This window comes from Lactuca serriola, chromosome 2 (assembly GCF_051521515.1).
Source record: "Lactuca serriola cultivar US96UC23 chromosome 2, Lser_US96UC23_V15, whole genome shotgun sequence".
Lineage (NCBI taxonomy): Eukaryota > Viridiplantae > Streptophyta > Magnoliopsida > Asterales > Asteraceae > Lactuca > Lactuca serriola.
The window spans coordinates 190,806,379-190,827,102 of record NC_136409.1 but is presented as its reverse complement, the minus strand read 5'-3'; the positions used below and the strand labels follow the sequence as shown (position 1 = coordinate 190,827,102).

The 20,724-nt window shown below is 33.8% G+C and overlaps 2 protein-coding genes across 3 annotated transcripts; both read left to right on the top strand.

The window, feature by feature from the left end:
• The first annotated feature begins 14,758 nt into the window (after positions 1 to 14,758).
• LOC145087867 (binding protein) lies at positions 14,759 to 17,133 on the top strand. Of its 2 annotated transcripts, none has more exons than XM_079025965.1 (8): positions 14,759 to 14,921; positions 15,510 to 15,592; positions 15,732 to 15,976; positions 16,044 to 16,125; positions 16,204 to 16,263; positions 16,374 to 16,481; positions 16,609 to 16,654; positions 16,754 to 17,133. In XM_079025965.1, the coding sequence occupies exons 2-8, from the start codon at positions 15,521 to 15,523 to the stop codon at positions 16,948 to 16,950; spliced, it is 810 nt and encodes a 269-aa protein (XP_078882091.1). In that variant the 5' UTR covers positions 14,759 to 14,921; positions 15,510 to 15,520; the 3' UTR covers positions 16,951 to 17,133. The 2 variants fall into 2 exon arrangements, with proteins under 2 accessions (XP_078882091.1, XP_078882090.1); XM_079025964.1 differs by having other exon boundaries at positions 14,759 to 14,976.
• Positions 17,134 to 19,399: 2,266 nt separating this feature from the next.
• Positions 19,400 to 20,452, top strand: LOC145089885 (uncharacterized). Its single transcript, XM_079028271.1, has 3 exons — positions 19,400 to 19,627; positions 19,728 to 20,126; positions 20,219 to 20,452. Exons 1-3 carry the CDS (start codon positions 19,400 to 19,402, stop codon positions 20,450 to 20,452), a joined length of 861 nt encoding a protein of 286 aa, XP_078884397.1.
• The last annotated feature ends 272 nt before the right edge of the window (positions 20,453 to 20,724 follow it).

Sequence of the window (20,724 nt, the reverse complement as noted above, 5' to 3'; positions counted from 1 at the left end):
AAGGGGTGGGATGCTCAATAACTTGGAAGTAATGGTAGGACCCTTGATGGCAAGAAATTAAGAAGAACAAGTTCTATCCATAAGAGTTTGGATTTGTCACTTACATTATCTTGTGATTATGTTTATGACAAATTCACATGGATGGGAACATATACACCACAAAATCTAAGTGTCATAAGGTTTCTTTCATTCATGAGAATGGTTGTAAGGAAACGCTTTCACTAAGAGATATTTTGAAGATAACATTATGTGATTTGGGTTTCTCAAATTCAACTATGATTACGGCATACCTCTTCATAGTTCGAATTGTGGGAAATGGCAAATGGGTCTGAACATTTTAGACTTGTTGATATGAGTCCTAGAATCATTTAGACATATACATATGAGCTGTCCAAGGAAAAGTGTATGAGGTTGAGAAGCTTAGATAAAGTCTTATCGAAGCATCTAGTATTAGAAATATGAACTTAAGAAATTGTTTTCTAGAAGTTCAGCTGATTTCTGAATACATGTCGAAGCTAGTGGGAGCATAAGTGTTATGCTGGTAAAGAAATAATCATCATGTAAGTGGGAGCATGATTATTATGGTAAGTATTGAAAGTTAGCAATATTAATTATAGAAAACAAGAGTTATACTTTGCAAAGTTGTAAGAGTTGAAAAGTTGTTTTTCTATAATTAAAGGAGAGAATATTGTACTTTGTTCAAAATCTAAAGCTTAGATTGAGAAATTTTAATAAATTTAGTCAAAGGATACATAGTGTGTTCTTAAATTTCGATTATGATTACGGTATCCCTCTTCATAGTTCGAATTGTAAGAACGTGACACATAAAATATTATGGCAGAAGATTGATAGAGTATCGTATCTTTCTGTAAGACATTATGCATCGTGTCCCATACGCTTCGGGTAAAGGATCGATTGCAAGTGTTATAATATTTGAGCATTCTAAATTTTATTCAAATGTCTAGCGCATTAAGAGGGAAAAAGGACAAGAATCGGTTTTGACTAAGATAATTAAACAACTATCAAAGGACGATCCAAATTTCGCTGAGGATTGGTCGCTTGTGAGTAGTTGGAAGAATGGTATTAAATGGGTCATATCGACATTATTATGAATAGATAAGATTCTATTAAGAATGAGTTGTCATATGGTAAATACGGAAATGTTTCCATAATTGGGAGTTGGAAATTAAGAATTTATGTCTAGATTAGAAAATTTTATGCAAAAGGATGTTCTAAGGAATGTACTTTGAGTGAGAGACATCACATCTATAGAATTGTTCTGTAACAATTTTTGATAGAGTACCTTGTGATTTCGTTGGCCGAGTCTTTGTGATTTTTGTGCGGTGACTTCACAAGAGGATCATTGCATAAAATATTAGAATTTGACATATTCTAAAAGGTGGCAAGAATTTGGTATTCTTACACTAATTATAAGGATTGGGGATTGTGAAATGAGTTGCATTTGAAAAGTTTCAATTGATCTATCTCACAAAGTATGGACCATAGGAAACCAAAGTGTGCATGCTTGGAGCATGGGACAATTGTGGTTATGATTTGAGTTATAAAGTTGATTATCTGAAAACTTAAACAATGGATAATGAGTAATCAATATTGTGATTAAATAAAGGTGTTTTATTTATACTCACAAGTTTGGGGTCATATAAGATTAAGTATTATCATTGTGTTTCACTTTGCATGTTTTGACTTCCTGAATAATTAATTATTTCAGAATAATCAAATTATTCGAATGGTCCAAAGTCGTTCATGATGGGTTTTAGTCATAAGACATCATATGTGCTCATACAAACACTAATGCTTGGATCTAGGTTTCTCTATTGTACATGCTTTGAATCCAAGACTGTAAACCCTAACTCTAGCATATGGAAATCAATATTAACATATAATTAGGTTTAAGATATTACCTTGATTGTTATGTAGCAATAACAATCCCAATTCCTCCTTGAATTGACTTTGGAAGGCTTAGAGTCACAAGTGTCACTCATCTAATGGTTCACAAACACCATAAGAAAGAGGATGAAGAGGAGAGAGGATGGAGGCTGCCAAAACCATGTGAAAACCCTAGAAGGTTGCTTGTCCACATTTTTGGTCCTTAAGGGGTCTATATATAGTGAGGCAATTAGGGTTATCTAACAAGGAAACCCTAATTTGGTTGCTTAAGCCCTAAGCAACCCATAGACTCCTTTAATCAAGCCCACGGACGATTTCCTTATGGGTTTCCCCATAGAATTCGTCCACCCCTTGATTCAAGGCAATCCATGGCCCAAATTGCAATTATCCTATAATTACAATTCCATTCCCTTAAGTTTAATTAATCTCTTTTAGTCACAAAACTAATTACCAATTAATTATTGACTAATATTAATTAAACAATATGATTTCTCCTTTAATATATTATTCTCATAATATATTAATAAATCATATTTAATCCTTTCTCTCCATAATTCATCCTATCAAGTTGCTTTGGTGAAGGCAACCCAAAAGGACCATGCACCATCGGGTCAAGTACATACCAAAATAGTTATGGACTTAGACACTAATCCAACAGTCTCCCACTTGGATAAGTCTAATAACTATTATGCGTATGACTTCAGATCCTGATCTGCAATCGTAGCTTTCCAAAGCCGCTGTCAACTCTGATCCTATCAGATACGCGTGTCCTTAGATAAGGGATCATATATTCCTCCATTCTAGATATCATATGAGATATGATTTCAAATCATTCTCTTTGTACTATATCTCGATTCCCGATTTATGACGACTGACTAATTGAACAAATCAAATTAGCCCTAGCCCAGCCGAGCATTTACGTTTGTCATCATTAAACCATCGAGGGGCCCACATATATCGCTTTTATCCTACTTTGGATTAAAGGAACGGATAAACTTTGATACAATGCTTGCTTGTACTCACGCACCGAATCACACACAACAATATGTTTTATAACACCAAGTTACTGGTGCGTTTACATATTATCAATGTGCAACCGATTCGCAAGATACAACTCACACATCTCGGTTTCAAGAATATAAGATGTTATCGTCTCACCAATCACTCGTGATACAACCCATGGAGTGATCCAAGTGAGCGTGGGTCTAATCCAATGCTCAAATCACATTCATAAGCACTCATGAACGTTGCAACAAACATTTGCTTATGTCTAATACTCTTTTAGACAATCCACACACCAATTCACGACAGTCTTCATTCATATCTACTTCCAACATATGAACGACTGTGGCCCGTTTGAATAATTCGATTATTCTTAATAAACTCAATTATTCTGGAAGTCAAAACATGCAAATGTGAAACACAAGAATAATACTAATCCCATATGGCCTCAACCCTTTGAGCATAAATAAAACACCTTTTATTTATCACCATATTGATTACTCATTATTTGTAGTTTCGGGTAATCAACTTCTTACTTGAATTACAACACTTGTCCCATGCTCCTAGCATGCACACAATGTTTATCTATGGTTCTTACTTTGTGAAATAGATCACATTGAACACATTTCCAATCATTCTCATTTCACAACTCCAAATCCTTTTCATAAGTGAAAGAATATCAAATTCTTGCTACTTATAGAATATGCTAGATTCTAACATTCTATGCAACTATCCTTTCGTAATGCCATTGCGCCAAAGTCACAAAGACTATTGCCAATGATATTACAAAGTCTTCTATCGGAGATTGTTACAAGACAATTCCATAGACGTGATGTCTCTCACTTAAAGTACATTCCTTTGAACATCCTTTTGCATAAAAGTTTCTAATCTAGTCATAGAATTCTCAATATTCAATTCCCAATATGGACACGTTTCCATATTTTCCATATGACAACTCATTCTTAATAGAATCTTTTCTATTCATAATAAAGTCGATATGGTCCATCCAATATGGAAACATTTCCATATTTTCCAATACTATACTTCCAACTACTCACAAGCAACCAATCCTCGTCGAACTTTGGATTGTCCTTCGATAGTTGTTTAATTATTTTAGTCTAAACCGATTCTAGTCCTTTTTTCCTTCTAAATGTGCTCGACATTTGGAAAATTTTAGAATGGTCAAACATTAAAGCATTTGCAATCGATCCTATACCCGAAGCGTATGGGGCACGACGCATAATGTTTTATTTGCTATGTTCTCAAAATTCGAATAGTGAAGAGGGATGCCGTAATCATAATCGAAATTTTAAGAACACACTTTGTACCTTTGACTAAATTTTATTAACATTTCTCAACCTAAACCTTTAGATTTGAAATGAAGCATAATATTCTCTCCCTTAATTATATCAAAACAACTTTTCAACTATTGCGACTTTGCAAAGTATGACTCTTGTTTTCTATAATTAATATTGCTAACCTTGCAATACTTTCCTTAATAATCATACAATCATAACTTTTATGCTCCCACTATCTTGATGATTATTATAAAACATAACACTTATGCTCCCACTAGCTTCGACATGTATTCATAAACATCTTAACTTTAAGAAAACAATGCTTATTGAATTTCTTAAGTTCATGTTTCTAATACTTAGTGCTTTGATAATCTTTTATCAAGCTTTCTTGAACTTATACACATTTGCCTTCGATAGTTCATATGTGTGTCTAAACAATTAAGACTAATTGCCAAACCTCACAATTCAAATTATGGAAAGGGATGCCGTAACCATAATTGAATTCGAGAATGCAATTTTACAATCACTATCTTCTTAAAATCTGTCTTAGTGAAAGCATTTCCTCACAATCATTTTCATAAAGGAGGAAATCTTATGACACTTAGATTTAAACAGTGTATTTGTTCCTATCCATGTGAATTTTTCAAAACCAAAGTTTACGACAAATTCAAACTCTTATGGATCGAACTTTCTTGATCTCGATTTCTTGCCTTTATGGTAGCACAGCTGCCCACCATGTCTTCCAAGTAGTTAAGCAGCTCACCCTTTCCTATCAATGTACATTTCATTGATTAAGGTGCTTTGCCTTTTATGCATTCAAAATGAGAACTCATAGAACTCACATGCATAATTAACTTGATTGGATTGGCACAGAATCAAAATAATGTCAACACGATAGGTTGTAAACCTCAACTCGTGTGCTAGTGATGATCGATCAGGTTTATTTGATTTGTTCTTGAAACCTTTCAAGACCATTAAGATTCGCACTGACTCCTTGACATATATGATTCTCTTGTCAATAAACATTTCTCGACAAACAAATATTCAAGAGTTAGTGTAGTTTTTATCAAAACACTTCATAAATTGGTCCTAGTTGGTCTTTGTCTTATCCAAGACATCACAACTTTCCACATTTAATGAAAGTTACAAACCTTCTTAATACCTTTCACTCAATGTCACAATCTTAACTTTAAGACTTGTTATTGGAACGAAGTATGATTGACTTATTGATTTAACCATTTCTTCAATTCTTGATTCCTCTTCTTAGACATACAATTGTACTAAGAATCACTTAGAGGATCAATTTAGATATGGTTCTTAATCATTAAGACCTATCATAAAGCATAAAAGGTACTCTCCCTTCATCTTAGAATGGAGAAACTTTTATCTTTCTGCCTACTTGATTCTTCTTATTCGTTCTGCTATTGATTTAAACCCTTTAATCAATTCAGAATTACACCTAATCTTGTAAGTATAATCATATTTACTAAACCTTTAGTAAATCATGACGAATATCATTGTTACTCTTATGGTGGACTTGATCAACACGCAACATTGTGTGCTCGATCTCTTAGTCCTTCACTTGACACTTTGTCAACGAATTAGTCTAATTTCCATATACGAAATTTCTCATTCATCGTGCAACCAAGTTGCATGATTCCAAATTTCTATCCAATTGAAACTTGGGCGATGAGAAACTCTCCCTATTTGGTAAATTCTCGACTTTCCATAAATAACATAATAAGAACCAAATCCATTATTGCTAATAATAGAAACATTCAAACATCAATTTTTCACATACGCCATTGCAAGGATAAATAAATAGTATAAAATCAAAATTTTATTTTATTGCGGAAAAAATTTGTTCTTATAATGCAACTCATTGAAAAACTTATGCTAATACATCTTTCTTAGCAATCTAATTCTAACTTTAAGTAGTAGCTCAAGAATCTAATCTTCGAGAAATGCGATCGAAATCCATTCCTTCACGGTTAGATTTTGCTCACTTCTTCCCTTAAGCTTCCTTTCTTTTCTTCGATCTTACAAATATCAATTGTAATATTATCACATTATGTATTAAGAATCTAGAATCGAAGCTTAAAAGAGTTAGTTAATGGATTTTACCTATATTAGAGCCAAACGTTTCGACTCTCCCATCTCTTAGATTTCTTAGGTAAATAGGACATCTTCGTCTCCAATGCCCTTTCTCTTGGCAATAAAAGCATATTGACTCTTTTGGAACATGACATGGAACTACTTCAGACATTGCCTTTATCTTATGATCAAACTTTTCGATCATAGCATGTATTTCATTGCCATTGTCTATATCCATAGAGGTCTCGAAGGCAGATTCACCAATCAACTTTGCTTTTCTATTGCGCCAAATCATTGCTGATTCAGCAGCAATAAGCATGTAGGTGAGATCTATAAGGGTCAAGTCGTATTTCATCATATAGTACTCTCTTACGAACTCACTATATGATTTAGGAAGTGACTGAAGAACCCAATCAACAACTATTTCCTCACAGACAACGGATCCCAACATTCTTAGTCTATCAATGTGTGACTTCATCCCTAGGACGTGTGCACACACCGACTTTCCTTCTTTATGTTTACTTGCCAAAAGGGCTTGAGTGATATTGAACCTTTCAATTTTACAATCTTGTGGGTTAGGGAGAATAATTGGAGGAGGAGGAGGAAGTGAAGTATGATCTCTTGTTCCTTGATCGAATCGTGGAATATCATCTTCATGTGGAATGCTTGTTCCACGGGATTTGAGAAGACCATAGTTGTCAAACTTTGACATCTACAAAACGGGAGAAAACGAATTCAAGTTAGTTGATTGATTGAGTCCTTAGTAAATCACCCAAGTGAGATACTAAGGCTAGGACCCAACACAATATTCTACAACTCAGGAGAGGGATGCCGTAACCCTAATTGCAGAATATTTGAAGGTAAGTGAATGACGATTCACTAATTTCCACCACGAAAAACGAAAAAGAATTTAAGTTTTAAATCTATGAAAACTCCTATATCCTTTGAGATTCATTGAACTTTCAATGGCATGTTTAAATCTTGATATGCCCCTCTTGTTAGTGACTAGGATGCCGAGGATCACAAAGCGGGTGTGAATAACCATGCAAACTACATGGTGCCCTCACATGTTACAGTCAGCTATTCGATGTGCCGGTAAACCACACATGCTCCACCGAACTATGACAAACATTGAGTCACCCTTTGCTACCTTTGATTAGAACCATTTAGTGTGCCGGTAAACCACACACGCTCCACCAACGTCTTCGCAAGGGCACAAAGTGTAATTTCATGGAATTGTATCAATTCACTTTTGCCTAAGTAACTAAGATTGGGAATTTTATGAAAACATTTAGTTACTTTAATAATTCATTATACTTATAATGGAAGGTTTCGTCCTATCCTACCCGTTCGGCTAACGACCCTCCACTAGTCAAGAGTGCGGTGGGTAAGAGTGGATACCCATTCAATCGCCATTTTATAGGCAATTTCCTTAAACACCCCTCATAGACCAGCTTCGTGAATGAGGCCTACTAACGGTAAGACTGACTTTTACTCATACATATATATAATGTTAGACTTTTAATGTTATATATAGTATAGGGTGTATTTTATACTTTCAAAATACTAGGTGGTCTAATTTAACAATTATACCTTTTAATTCGATTAAATTGTAGACCTAAACTTTTATGGATTTATTAAATTTCTTTTAATTATACACCTTAATTAATTAATAAAACCATAAGGGTATGATTTGAACTTTTTCAAAACTATGCTAGGGTTTTAGAATTTAACATTCCTAATTAAACTTTTAATCAACTTTTAAATTCCAAAACTTGAGGGCAAGTTTTGAAACATTTCAACACATTAGGGTTTCAACTATTTAAATTTCAAAACAACAAAACTTTTGGGTTCAAATTTAAACTATACAACCTAAAGGGCAAAATATGAAACTTTTCATAACTACAAGGATCAAATAACAAATAATCTAAATTAACATTTAATCACATAATTATCCATATTTGATTTATTTAATGATTTCTTGCAAAACAATTTATCAATTTACTCAAAATAATTAATCAATTATCTTATAAGGAAACAATTATCTTATTAATTGATAAATATCTTCAATTAGATCAAAATTATAGTCAAATATATCATATAATCAGATTAATATTGATCTAACATGATAAGGTAACTATCTATAAGCAAAAACAGCAAGAAATCCCGAAGTACCCTCCTTCTGACGAGTTGACTCGTCGAGTCAGGCTTGGACTCGGCGAGTTCAGCTATGGACTCGGAGAGTCCAGCCTCCAGAAACCCTAAAAACGAATTTTTCAGTTATACCAAGCATCAATACAATTGAAACCAAGCTAGGCTCTAATACCACTGATGGGTTTTAGTCATAAGACATCCTATGTGCTCATACAAACCCTAATGCTTGGATCTAGGTTTCTCTATTGTACATGCTTTGAATCCAAGACTATAAACCCTAATTCTAGCATATGGAAATCAATATTAACATATAATTAGGTTTAAGATATTACCTTGATTGTTATGTAGCAATAACAATCCCAATTCCTCCTTGAATTGACTTTGGAAGGCTTAGAGTCACAAGTGTCACTCATCTAATGGTTCACAAACACCATAAGAAAGAGGATGAAGAGGAGAGAGGATGGAGGCTGCCAAAACCATGTGAAAACCCTAGAAGGTTGCTTGTCCACGTTTTTGGTCCTTAAGGGGTCTATATATAGTGAGGCAATTAGGGTTATCTAACAAGGAAACCCTAATTTGGTTGCTTAAGCCCTAAGCAACCCATAGACTCCTTTAATCAAGCCCACGGACGATTTCCTTATGGGTTTCCCCATAGAATTCGTCCACCCCTTGATTCAAGGCAATCCATGGCCCAAATTGCAATTATCCTATAATTACAATTCCAGTCCCTTAAGTTTAATTAATCTCTTTTAGTCACAAAACTAATTACCAATTAATTATTGACTAATATTAATTAAACAATATGATTTCTCCTTTAATATATTATTCTCATAATATATTAATAAATCATATTTAATCCTTTCTCTCCATAATTCATCCTATCAAGTTGCTTTGGTGAAGGCAACCCAAAAGGACCATGCACCATCGGGTCAAGTACATACCAAAATAGTTATGGACTTAGACACTAATCCAACAGTTCATATGTTGGAAGTATGTATGAATGAAGACTGTCATGAATTTGTTTGTAGATTGTCTAAAGTGTATTAGACATAGCAAAGGTTTGTTGCAACGTTCATGAGTGCTTATGAATATAATTTTGAGCATTGGATTAAACCCACGCTCACTTGGATCGCTTCATGGATTTTATCACGAGTGATTGGTGAGACGATAATATCTTGTATTCTTGAAACCGAGATGTGTGAGTTGTATCTTGCGAATCGGTTACACAATGATAATATGTAAATGCACCAGTAACTTGGTGTTATAAAACATATTTTTGTGTGTGATTTGGTGAGTGAGTGCAAGCAAACATTGAGTCGAAGTTTATCCGTTCCTTTTACCCAAAGTGGGATAAAAGCGATATCTGTGGGCGCCTCGATGATTTAGTGATGACAAACGTAAATGCTCGGTCGGGCTAGGGCTAATTTGATTTGTTCAATTAGTCAGTCGTCGTAAATCGGAAATCGGGAAACAACACATAGACTGAGTGAATGATTTCAATCCATGTCTCACGTCTATACGATATCTAGAATGGAGGAATATATGATCCCTTATCTAAAGGACAGGTTATTGATAAGATCAGAGTTCGACAGCGTCTTTGAGAGCTACGATTGCTAATCGGGTAGTACTTACTATTATAGTTACTAGACTTATCCAAGTGGGAGACTGTTGGATTAGTGTCTAAGCCCGTAACCATATTTGTCAAGTACTTGACCCGATTGTGCATGGTCCTTTTGCATTACCTTCACCAAAGCAACTTGACTGGAGAAATAATAGAGAAAGAGGTTATTATGATTTATTAATATGCTATAAGAATAATATATTAAAGGAGAAATCATATTTATTTAATTAATATTGGTCAATAATTAATTAAGAATTAATTTAGTGATCAAGTGTAATTAATTAAACTAGAGGGGCTAAATTGTAATTATGTGATAGTTACAAAATATGGTAATGGTTATCCTAGATATAGGTTGGACGAATTCAAGGGATAAGATATCCTTGAAATCGTCCAAAGGATAAGGATAAATTTTTTCAAGGCTTATCTTATGGTTACTTGGTGGACAAACAACTAGATAAGGATACGGACTGATACCCTAATCTCTACACCTATATAAAGACCCCTAAGGCCATAAAAATTCGTCCATGCCTTGTCTAGGGTTCCCAGGGATGAATTTCATATATCTTCTCTCTCTCTCTCTCTCTCTCTCTCTCTCTCTCTCTCTTGCCTCTCCATTTGCTCTTGGTGTTTGTGAGCCATTAGAGGTACTACACTTGTGGTACTTGCTTTCAAAGACAAGAAGATTCAAGATTTAAGTTGTTATTACAATATAACAACAAGAGGTATGTATTTCATCTTTCCTTGTGGATTTCGAAATTCCTAGAAGCCTTTTAGGGTTCTTCATGTGTTCATAATGTTGTATAACTAATAGTGATAACATAGATCCAACTCTAGGGTTGCATGCACACATAAGATTGTTTGTATAAAACCCATCACACATGATCTTGAGTTCGGGGTTGTGGTTTTTGCCCTCAAGATTTGGAGGCGTTATCTTTATGGGGTCCGTTGTACTATCTACACGAATCATAAGAGTTTGAAACATATTATGGATCAACCGAACTTGAACATGAGGCAACGCAGGTGGCTGGACGTAGTCAAGGATTATGACTGTGAGATCCTTTACCATCAAGGTAAAGCAAATGTGGCAGCGGATGCTTTGAGCCGCAAGTCGCCTGACTCTTCAGATGGGGTATCGTGTATGAGGATATCAGTGGATTCTCCGCTTTTGGGATTGATTAGGGAGGCTTAGGCCGAGGGCATCCGGGAAGAGAACTAGAAGATAGAGAGGATCAGGGGTGAGATCACCAGATTTGTTATGGAGAGTCATGGACTGTTGACCCGTTGTGGTCCGATATGGGTTCCTATGTCTGGTGGGGTCAGGCTGATTGTGTTTGTGTAGGCTCATAAATCTCGCTTTTCTATCCATCCGGGGGACACCAAGATGTATCGGGATATGAGATTGATCTATTGGTGGCCATGTATGAAGAGGTAGATCGGCTAGTATGTGGAGAGATGTATGACCTACAGGATGGTCAAGGCTGAGCATCAGAGGCCGCATGGCAAGCTGCAGCCTCTGGAGGTTCCCATGTGGAAATGGGAGCAGATTTTGATGGATTTCATCACCAAGTTAACGAAGACGACAAAGGGTTTTGATGCTATTTGGGAGAGTTCTTTATCCAAAAAGTTGGCCGATGTGTATATTCGCGATATCGTTGCTCGCCATGGGGTTACGGTCTCCATTGTTTCAGACCGTGATGTTCAATTCACTTCCTATTTTTGGCAGAAGTTCCATGAGGAACTGGGCACAAGGTTGCACTTCAACACAACTTATCACCCGCAAACCGACGACTAAAGTGAGCAGATTATACAAACCATGGAGGATATGTTGCGGGTATGTGTCATTGATTTTGGTGAGAGTTAAGACTCCTACCTACCCCTCACAGAGTTCTCTTACAACAACATTTTTCAATCTAGCATTGGTGCTCTGCCTTTTGAGCTCTTGTATGGGCAGAGATGTCATACCCCGGTTTTTCGGGGCGAGGTTGGTCATAGGGTTATGGGGCGAACTGAGGTGGTCCTTCAGACTACGGAGATGATTCATCAGATCAGACAGTGATTGCAGACTGCTTAGAGTCGGCAGAAGAGCTATGTCGACCGGAGCCGATTTCCAGGTATGAGAGTTATCTCATTTTTGCCTGTTTTCCTCTGAAACACGACGTGGTGAAGCCTCACCACGACGTCTTGAGGAACTTTTGGGTCGCGTGTTTTTTCTGGACCAACACGGCGTGTTGGTGGGAAAACATGGCATGTTGGCGGCTGGTTGTGGAAACCCTAATTTTCAGGGTTTTGCACCCTATATAATCTCCTTAAGTCCCAAGAGGTGGGCTTTTATCAGCATCTAACTCCCCATATCGACTTTGAGAACCCTAATCATCTTTCCCTCTCATTTATGAGTTAGTGTGGTGTTTTTGGAGCCAAAGAAGAAAGACGTTGGAAAGAAGGAAGTAAGAATCCAACAAGTAAGCCCTCATCTTTTAGTTTGGCACTCTTTTAGACCATTGTAAGTGTCAAAGATCTGATTTTTATTCCTTTATGTTGCTAGATCTAGAGTTTTGTTCCTTTTTCTTGTTGTTATTGAGTGAGGGAATGGTTGGATCTCATAAAGTTAGCAACTTTATGAATCTCCATGTCTAAGTGACCTTGTAGAGTCTTGGATTTGGGGATTTATGACCTACTCTCCATGCATGGCATCTTTTTGATTTTGTTCCTATTTAGTCAATTTTTTGTATATTATATATCATCTAAATTGTTGAAATTAGGGCTGTAAACGAACCAAACGAACACGAACAAGGCCTTGTTCATGTTCGTTCGTTTAAGTCAGCCGAACAACAAACGAACACGAACAGATAAACGCACAAGATTTTATTGCTCATGTTCGTTCGTTTAACAAATTACTTTGTTCATTTCGTTCGTTTATGTTCGTGAACATGTTAAACGAACATAAACGAACAAAGAGAAAAAAAAAACACAATTGAACATATATGAACATAAACGAACATATAATATAGCAATATAATAAAAAGAATTGAATATAAATGGATATAAATAAACTTAAACGAACGAACATAAACGAACGTAATAAACGAATGTTCACGAACATAAATGAACGAACGATATCATTGTTCATGTTCGTTCATTTAACTAAATAAACGAAAAATTTTGTTCATGTTTGTTCATTTATTAAATAAACAAACTTCCCGCCAAACAGTTCACGAACGGTTCGCCGAACGTTCAGTTCATTTATAACCCTAATTGAAATTATTCATACATTAGCTTTTGTAACTTGCACTAGGTGTCGATATGTACAAAACTTTAACTAGTTAGATAATATACATCTATATAATATAAAAAGGAATAAATTAAATATTAATAAAATGAATAATTATCCTTTCGAGTCATTTTTTTGAGTCATTTCCTTTACAAAGCAAATAAAATCACTAAAATAATCATTGATACAAATATGCAATCCAACGAAACCAAATATTTTTATATAATTTAGTTATGGCTATGACTAAAATAAATTAGTATATGATTTGATGCAATGTCATAATCGACCATAAAGATTACGTACTATTTATTTGTACATACTCGTTCATAATACACCGATGTCGATGCAAACCGTCCATTTCGAATTAAATTTTTGATTGATGACAAAATATTATTGTTTGATTGAAGTAGATTACATATCAAAAAATAAATAGGATGGTGTTATATTTACCCTTCAATTTTTAGAAATTACTCTTTGTATCCGTCTTTTTTTTTTTTTTTTTTTGTCTTTAATATTTTTTTATTAGACATATTTTATGTTTTTTTTTTATCTTTTGTTTATTATTATTATTATTTTAAAAAATTAATTTGATTAGATATCTCGGTAATAGTCTGAATGAAAAAAAAAATAACACAAAGATAGTCATAATGAAAAAATAACACAATGATAGTCTGAATGAAAAAAAATAATGTATGATCAGTCCGAACGGAAAAATTACACATAGATAATAGTAATGGAAAAACAATACAATGATAGTCAAAACGAAAAAAAAGTAAAACAATGATAGTCCAAGTAAAATAAAAATAACACAAAATAATCCGAATTAAATTTTTTAATAGTAATAATAATAATAATAATAATAATAATAATAAGTATTTATTAAAAATAATGAAATAACAAAAATAAATAAATAAAACATAAGGATAATAAAAAAATATGTTATATATTTATTACAAATATTAAAAACAAAAAACATTAAATAAAAACAATAAAAAAGACAAAAAGACAAAAAGATAGAAATAATAATTTTGGGGTACATAAAAAAAACCCCTAATAAATAATATATATGATTTGATAGCCCATTAATTAAATAAAAAACTGTGTATGGTAACTATAGTTCAAGAGGGATAGTTCATGTGACAGGTTTGGGAAGAAATATGTCACGAGTGTCATTAATAAAACTTGAATGCTTAATCTCAATGAAGAAAGAAAACATCTGATAATATGGCTGTTAGTTTAAATAATGTAAAATATATTGTATTTATATTCATCCACTTAAAAGTTAGATTTTTAATTTTATGTTTCTAATTTCATTATGATATTCATTTTAGTTATAAGTTGAAAATATAAAAATCAAAATACCTTATTTTTATAATGATGATTTGATGAATCAAAACCATAAATGAAAACATGACCAACATAAAATATATTTTTATGAAATTTACGAACCAGGCTTCTAACATCTAGACATTTTCGCTAATTTTAATTTAGACCCCTTGTGCTTATTTTGGGTTCGTTTAATTTCATTGTCTTCATGACTAGGAAGGTGTAAAGACTTGTTTCAGTTACCCAGAAGGTACCGAGCTTCTCGTTATCGGTTTGCAGTTCATACGATCTCTGTCTCCAAATTCGTATGATAGTCCTCCTTGTTTTTGATGGTTTTCTTTCATTTTATGGACTTGGTACTCGTTATTCACGTTATCAATATTAATTCTCTAAGCTTTTCATGGTGCACACCATGTGTTTGTAAAAATGCCTCTAACAGCTTATCGTTCGCTCGCCCAAGGAATAGAACTTATCTAGCTTAAAGGATTGGTTTCCGATACTTAGACTTGAATACTTATTAGATCAACCGAATTAGTTCTCAGTATCCACGCTACCAAGATTAGTTCCCCACGTTTTTCATGGTGCACACCACCTGTTTGTAGAAATGCCTGTAACAACCTATCTAGCTTAAATGATTGATTTCCGATACTTAGACATGAATACTTATTAGTTCAAGCGAATTAGTACTTAGTATCCACGCTACCAAGATTAGTTCCCCATGTTTTTCATGGTGCACACCACCTGTTTGTAGAAATGCCTCTAACAACTTATCTAGCTTAAAGAATTGATTTCCCATACACATTCTCAATCCTATCAGCACCATCTTTATTGGTTTCAGGATCTGTGAAAATGCTGAAGTCATTGGTTTTGAGAGCTCGTTCTACACAAAACGTTCTCAATCATGTGCAATTCATTCAACAGGTACTAACTACTACACACTCTCCATACCCCAAAACAATGCAACAATTTGAGTATTTGACTCTGACATATAAATTAATAATACTGTTTCACCATCACCATTGATATAATAATGTCTAAAATGCCCTTATGCAAAATGCAGCGAGGACTCCACAGTAGAAACAAGATGGCAATGGAGTACATTGCAAAAGGGTGGAATGCACTTAAGGAGGTTGATAGAGTGATTGATTATTGTGAGCCCAGAGATAAACGACTCATTCCTCACCTTAACACTGCAAAAGATAACTTTGAAATGGCTCTAGAAGTTGATAACTCAAACACTCATGCCAGATATTGGTTATCCAGATTGCACCTTAAATACCATGTCCCTGGCCAATGTAAAGCCATGTAAGTAACCACTTTAAATTATCTCCCTATATAAATATAAAATAATAATTTCTTGATTTTGCAACAGAGGAGCTGCTTTATTGGTCGAAGCTGCAAATATGGGTGATGCAGATGCTCAGTATGAATTGGGTCGTAATTTAAGAATCGAGGTTCTTTTTTTTTTTTTTTTAATAGTTATCTTCTTTTAATTAACTTAAAATTTTTACCATAAACTAATTTATAAACAGAATGAAGGTGTTGACACGGATCAAGAAGCTTTTTATTATTTGGAGAAGGCAGCAGACCAGGTATGTCACTAAAGACATAATTATTAATTACCAAACAATTTTGTTTTTAATTTTTAAAAATATATTTTTGTTTAGAACTTAATCGGGTTTGATGTGTAAAAATGTTGTAGTTGCAACCGGATGCTCTATACCTTCTGGGAGCTGTCTATTTAACAGGTGACTGTGTTAAGAAAGATGTTGCCTCAGCAATATGGTGTTTTCATAGAGCTTCAGAGAAGGTATATAATAATATAACAACTCATAAGTCATACCAATCTACTTTACTATTTCTACTGAGGTAATTAAAATGTATCCATATTTACCTCAAAAGTCAAACTATAATTTTTTTTTTTTACATATGTGTAGGATCATGCTGGGGCAGCAATTGCATATGGATCCCTTCTTCTTAGAGGTATCCCCCTTTTAGAGTTTCTGTTTTCTTTCCATTATTGTTTATGCTAATTCATATGTTTTTTTTTTTTTTTTTTTTTTTTTTTTTGTGTGTGAACAGGCTATGAAGTTCCTACATCTCTAACAAAGTTTAATCTAATAAAAAACGGGAGGAAACTAAGGAAGAAAACAGGGGAAGCTAATCCAATCCAATTGGCAAGAGAACAATTTGAAAATGCTGCAAGATTAGGAAGTGATCTTGGATTCAGATGGTTAAAAAGACTTGAGGAGGAAGAGAAGCGTCTCCTTGCTGCATAAAACATATGTACCTTATGCATAAACGCTAGTACACACATGTTTTGGAATAAACATAGTTAATGAATGAGAAGTATCTAAAATTTTGTATTTTATATAATCATCATTAACTATTTGCACCGACTGGGTTCATATGAATATGTCCAAAAGATCAGTTTACTTTTTTTGGGGCTTGAATTATTTAAAGATATGTTTGTTGTAATTAAATATTTGAAGCATTGCGTTTATGATATGGATTAAAAAAGATTAGGAAAACATTAGGATCTTTGGATGACAGCATGATAATGGTTACAGCCTGCCAATACTAGGGATACAGAATTTAAAAGTCCCTTTCTAATCTTATTTTTTTGTTTTTTTAATATTTTTTTTATCATAAATTGTCTGCAAATAACTTCCTGGAAGCAACAACAATAATGCACTAAGTGTTTAGTTTATAAGTTATAATATCTTTGACTAAACTAAAGCTTCATATTTTAATTATTAGTGTTTTTCTTGTTTTAAATGCTTAACCAAATCAAACTGGGTCAAAAGAAGCGAGAGGGTCAGAATGAAAATATCGTCGAAAATGACCATCCATCTACAGTTGACTTGCATATTGCATAAATTGAGAACTGAATTTGAGGAGAATTGAAAGTAACAAGAAACTGGAACTTGATAACGAGATAAAATTTGTCATTCTCATTGATAAGTTAGAAGAAGAATAAGTGAAACAATGACATACGTTCCCATGTAATCTAAAACCATTAGATTACAAAAAACTAAATTGACTAAAATAATGATGACAATAACATGATTTAATTATGAAAAAGAAACATAATGCAATTTTAATATAGGTACCAATTAAAACTTCCACTTAATTTATCTAGGAAAAAAATCAACATTCATATATATATATATATATATATATATATATATATATATATATATATATATATATATATATATATATATATATATATATATATATATATATATATAATATGTTTTCTTTTTAATATCAATAACATTTGTATCGCATTAGTATTACAACAATGGGGTTATTCAAATGTAACTAACATATGTAACTTTTATACCACCTCATGTGAATAACCTACAAGCGATAAATAAAAATTGGATATATAAGTTATTTATATGTAAATAATACACATGTCAAGATGGAATAAGTCTAGTTCCTATTAAAGTGAATGTCTTGTTCCTCACAAGTTATATGTGAATAATACCGGATGGAATAGTTTTATTCCTATTAAAGTGAATGTCCTTATTTGTAGGATTGTGATGGATAGGTCTCCAACTCGTTTGAATTTGCGGGATAAATGAATTGCTTTGGAGTTCATGCTTTGCTTTGTTTGTTTACAAATTTGGGGATTCTTCTAGTCATATTTTTGCTAATTGCACTTTAATCGCATCGATTTGGTCCCGAGTGGCTCTTTGGTGGCAAGTTTCATTGCCTTAGGTTCGGTCGGTTGATACTTTGTTATCTTGGACAGAGTCGTCTTCATTACCTACAATTTCTAAACAGACGTTTGAAGCGATTATTATGTCATCTTTTTGGGTTCTTTGGAATTTCCTGAATAAAGACTATTTTTGGAACGGAGAAATTATTTTTGATAGACATAGTTTCTTCCTTTATTTTGGGCTTGTAATAGGCGTAAAAAGTGCAAATTGTTGTGAGATTGTTAGCTTTGTAATCCACAATTGAGTGTAGCTTCCTTGTAACTTTTCTCTAGCTTCTTACTCGGCGTTTTTTATATATTTTACTCCACAGTTCAAAAAAAAATACACATGTCAAAAGAGAGTTAATGTAATATTAAAATTCATATTGTATATAAAAATGGTTGATGTGAATATCTATTTGTATAAAAGAAAAACAAGTCATGCTATACTTGAGTTGTTTGGATAACAATAAAGTGCCAGAGAGAAAAAGGAAAAAAAAAATTAGTGTTTTAGCATAAATTAAAGTAGCAATTAGCAAATATTAAGGAGTTTGAATGTAAATTCTAATAAAAATTATGTTTTTGATTGACAAAATCAAAGGAATAGGAACTTTTTAGATTACTATGGTAAGGAAATCGATCATTCTTTGTCTAAAAACAAAAATTTCAGATTTTATTTCATATGTTTTACTACAAGACAAAAATACATTCTCATCTCATTGTTATTTTAATCATAATTTCTCAATTTTAAAATATTATCATCGTCTCAAAGCCAATTTTCAATATTAAAAGTCTTTTTTTTAGACTACTCGGTACGGGCCCGTCGATGGGTGTTATTGCCTAGGTGGCACTACCTCCATGACGTTACCAAGGGGGGACCCCCCGGGTCGTTATGTGGTGCTTCGTTGTGGTTGCAACGGACGATTACGCGTTTCCATTTTTTCAATTTATTCACTTTATAGTTGACAAATGGTAATATTTAAAAAAAATCATATACTTTCAAAACATTTCAAAAAAATATGAATCTGTTCGATGATAGTGATGACGATGATATGTTTGTCTCTATGATGTACGAGTATTGCACGAACGTGCTACTACAACCAAATCCAGCTCCTATATTAACCAGGCATGCAACGTTAAATAGAGATCGCGAAGAAGGGCACAGACGTTTAGTTCATGATTATTTTGCAGATGATTGTGTCTACCAGCTACGCGATTTCAAAAGAAGGTTTCGTTTGCGGAAAAATGTTTTTGTTCGGATAGCCAACGCCTTGGAAAACAGGTATTGTTTCTTTCAAATATAGCTTTTACATTATTTACGTAGATTGTTTTTTTTTTCAAATATAGCTTTTACATATTAAATATACGTTTATGTATGAATTTTTCCAAACGAGAGATGCTAGACGTAAGCGAGGATTCACAGGGTTGCAGAAATGTGTTGCTGCAATTAAGCTTATGGAAATGAGAGAGTCGCCTCATTCGATTGACGATTATATGAGAATGTCTAAGAGAACTGCAAGAGAAAGTTTGTATAGATTGGTGAGGGGTGTTGTCGAAACCTTCGGTGACGTTTATTTGCGCAAACCTTCGTTGAATGATATACAACAACTATATGCGACGCATAAAGAAAGACATGACTTTCCGGGTATGCTAGGAAGCATTGATTGCACACATTGGGACCGGAGAAATTGTCCCGTGGCGTGGAAAGGCCAATACGCAAGTGGTCAGCATGGAACACCTTTGTTGGTATTGGAGGCCGTTGCGTCCCAACATTTATGGTTTTGACATGCTTTTTTCGGGGTTGCGGTTCGAATAACGACGTGAACGTTCTTGATCAGTCACCAATATTCGACGATATTTCGTCAAGAAAGGCACCAGATGCTCCTTTCACAGTGAATGTAAATGAGTATAAGTTTGGGTATTACCTTACGGATGAAATATATCCAGCATATTCCACATTCGTGAAGTCGTTTCGACACCCAGTAACATCAAGAGAAAAATTGTTCAAGAGAAAACAAAAAGGAGCACGTAAGGATGTGAAACGTGCTTTTGGAGTTCTGAAGTCGAAATGACACATAGTTGAACATGCAACACGACCATATTAGTTAGAAGTTCTACAAGATATTATGTATGCATGTATCATAATGCATAACATGGTGGTTGAAGATAAAGAACGGAACATTGCGGAGTATTCGGCTTTGGAGCCCAGACATATGTAATTTCAACCCGAGACAACGAAATATTTACATAGAGTCGTAGATATTCAAGACGCACGAAAACATAGACAACTTCGAGAGAATTTGGTTGATTTTATGTACGATGGAAATGAAAATGAATAAATTAA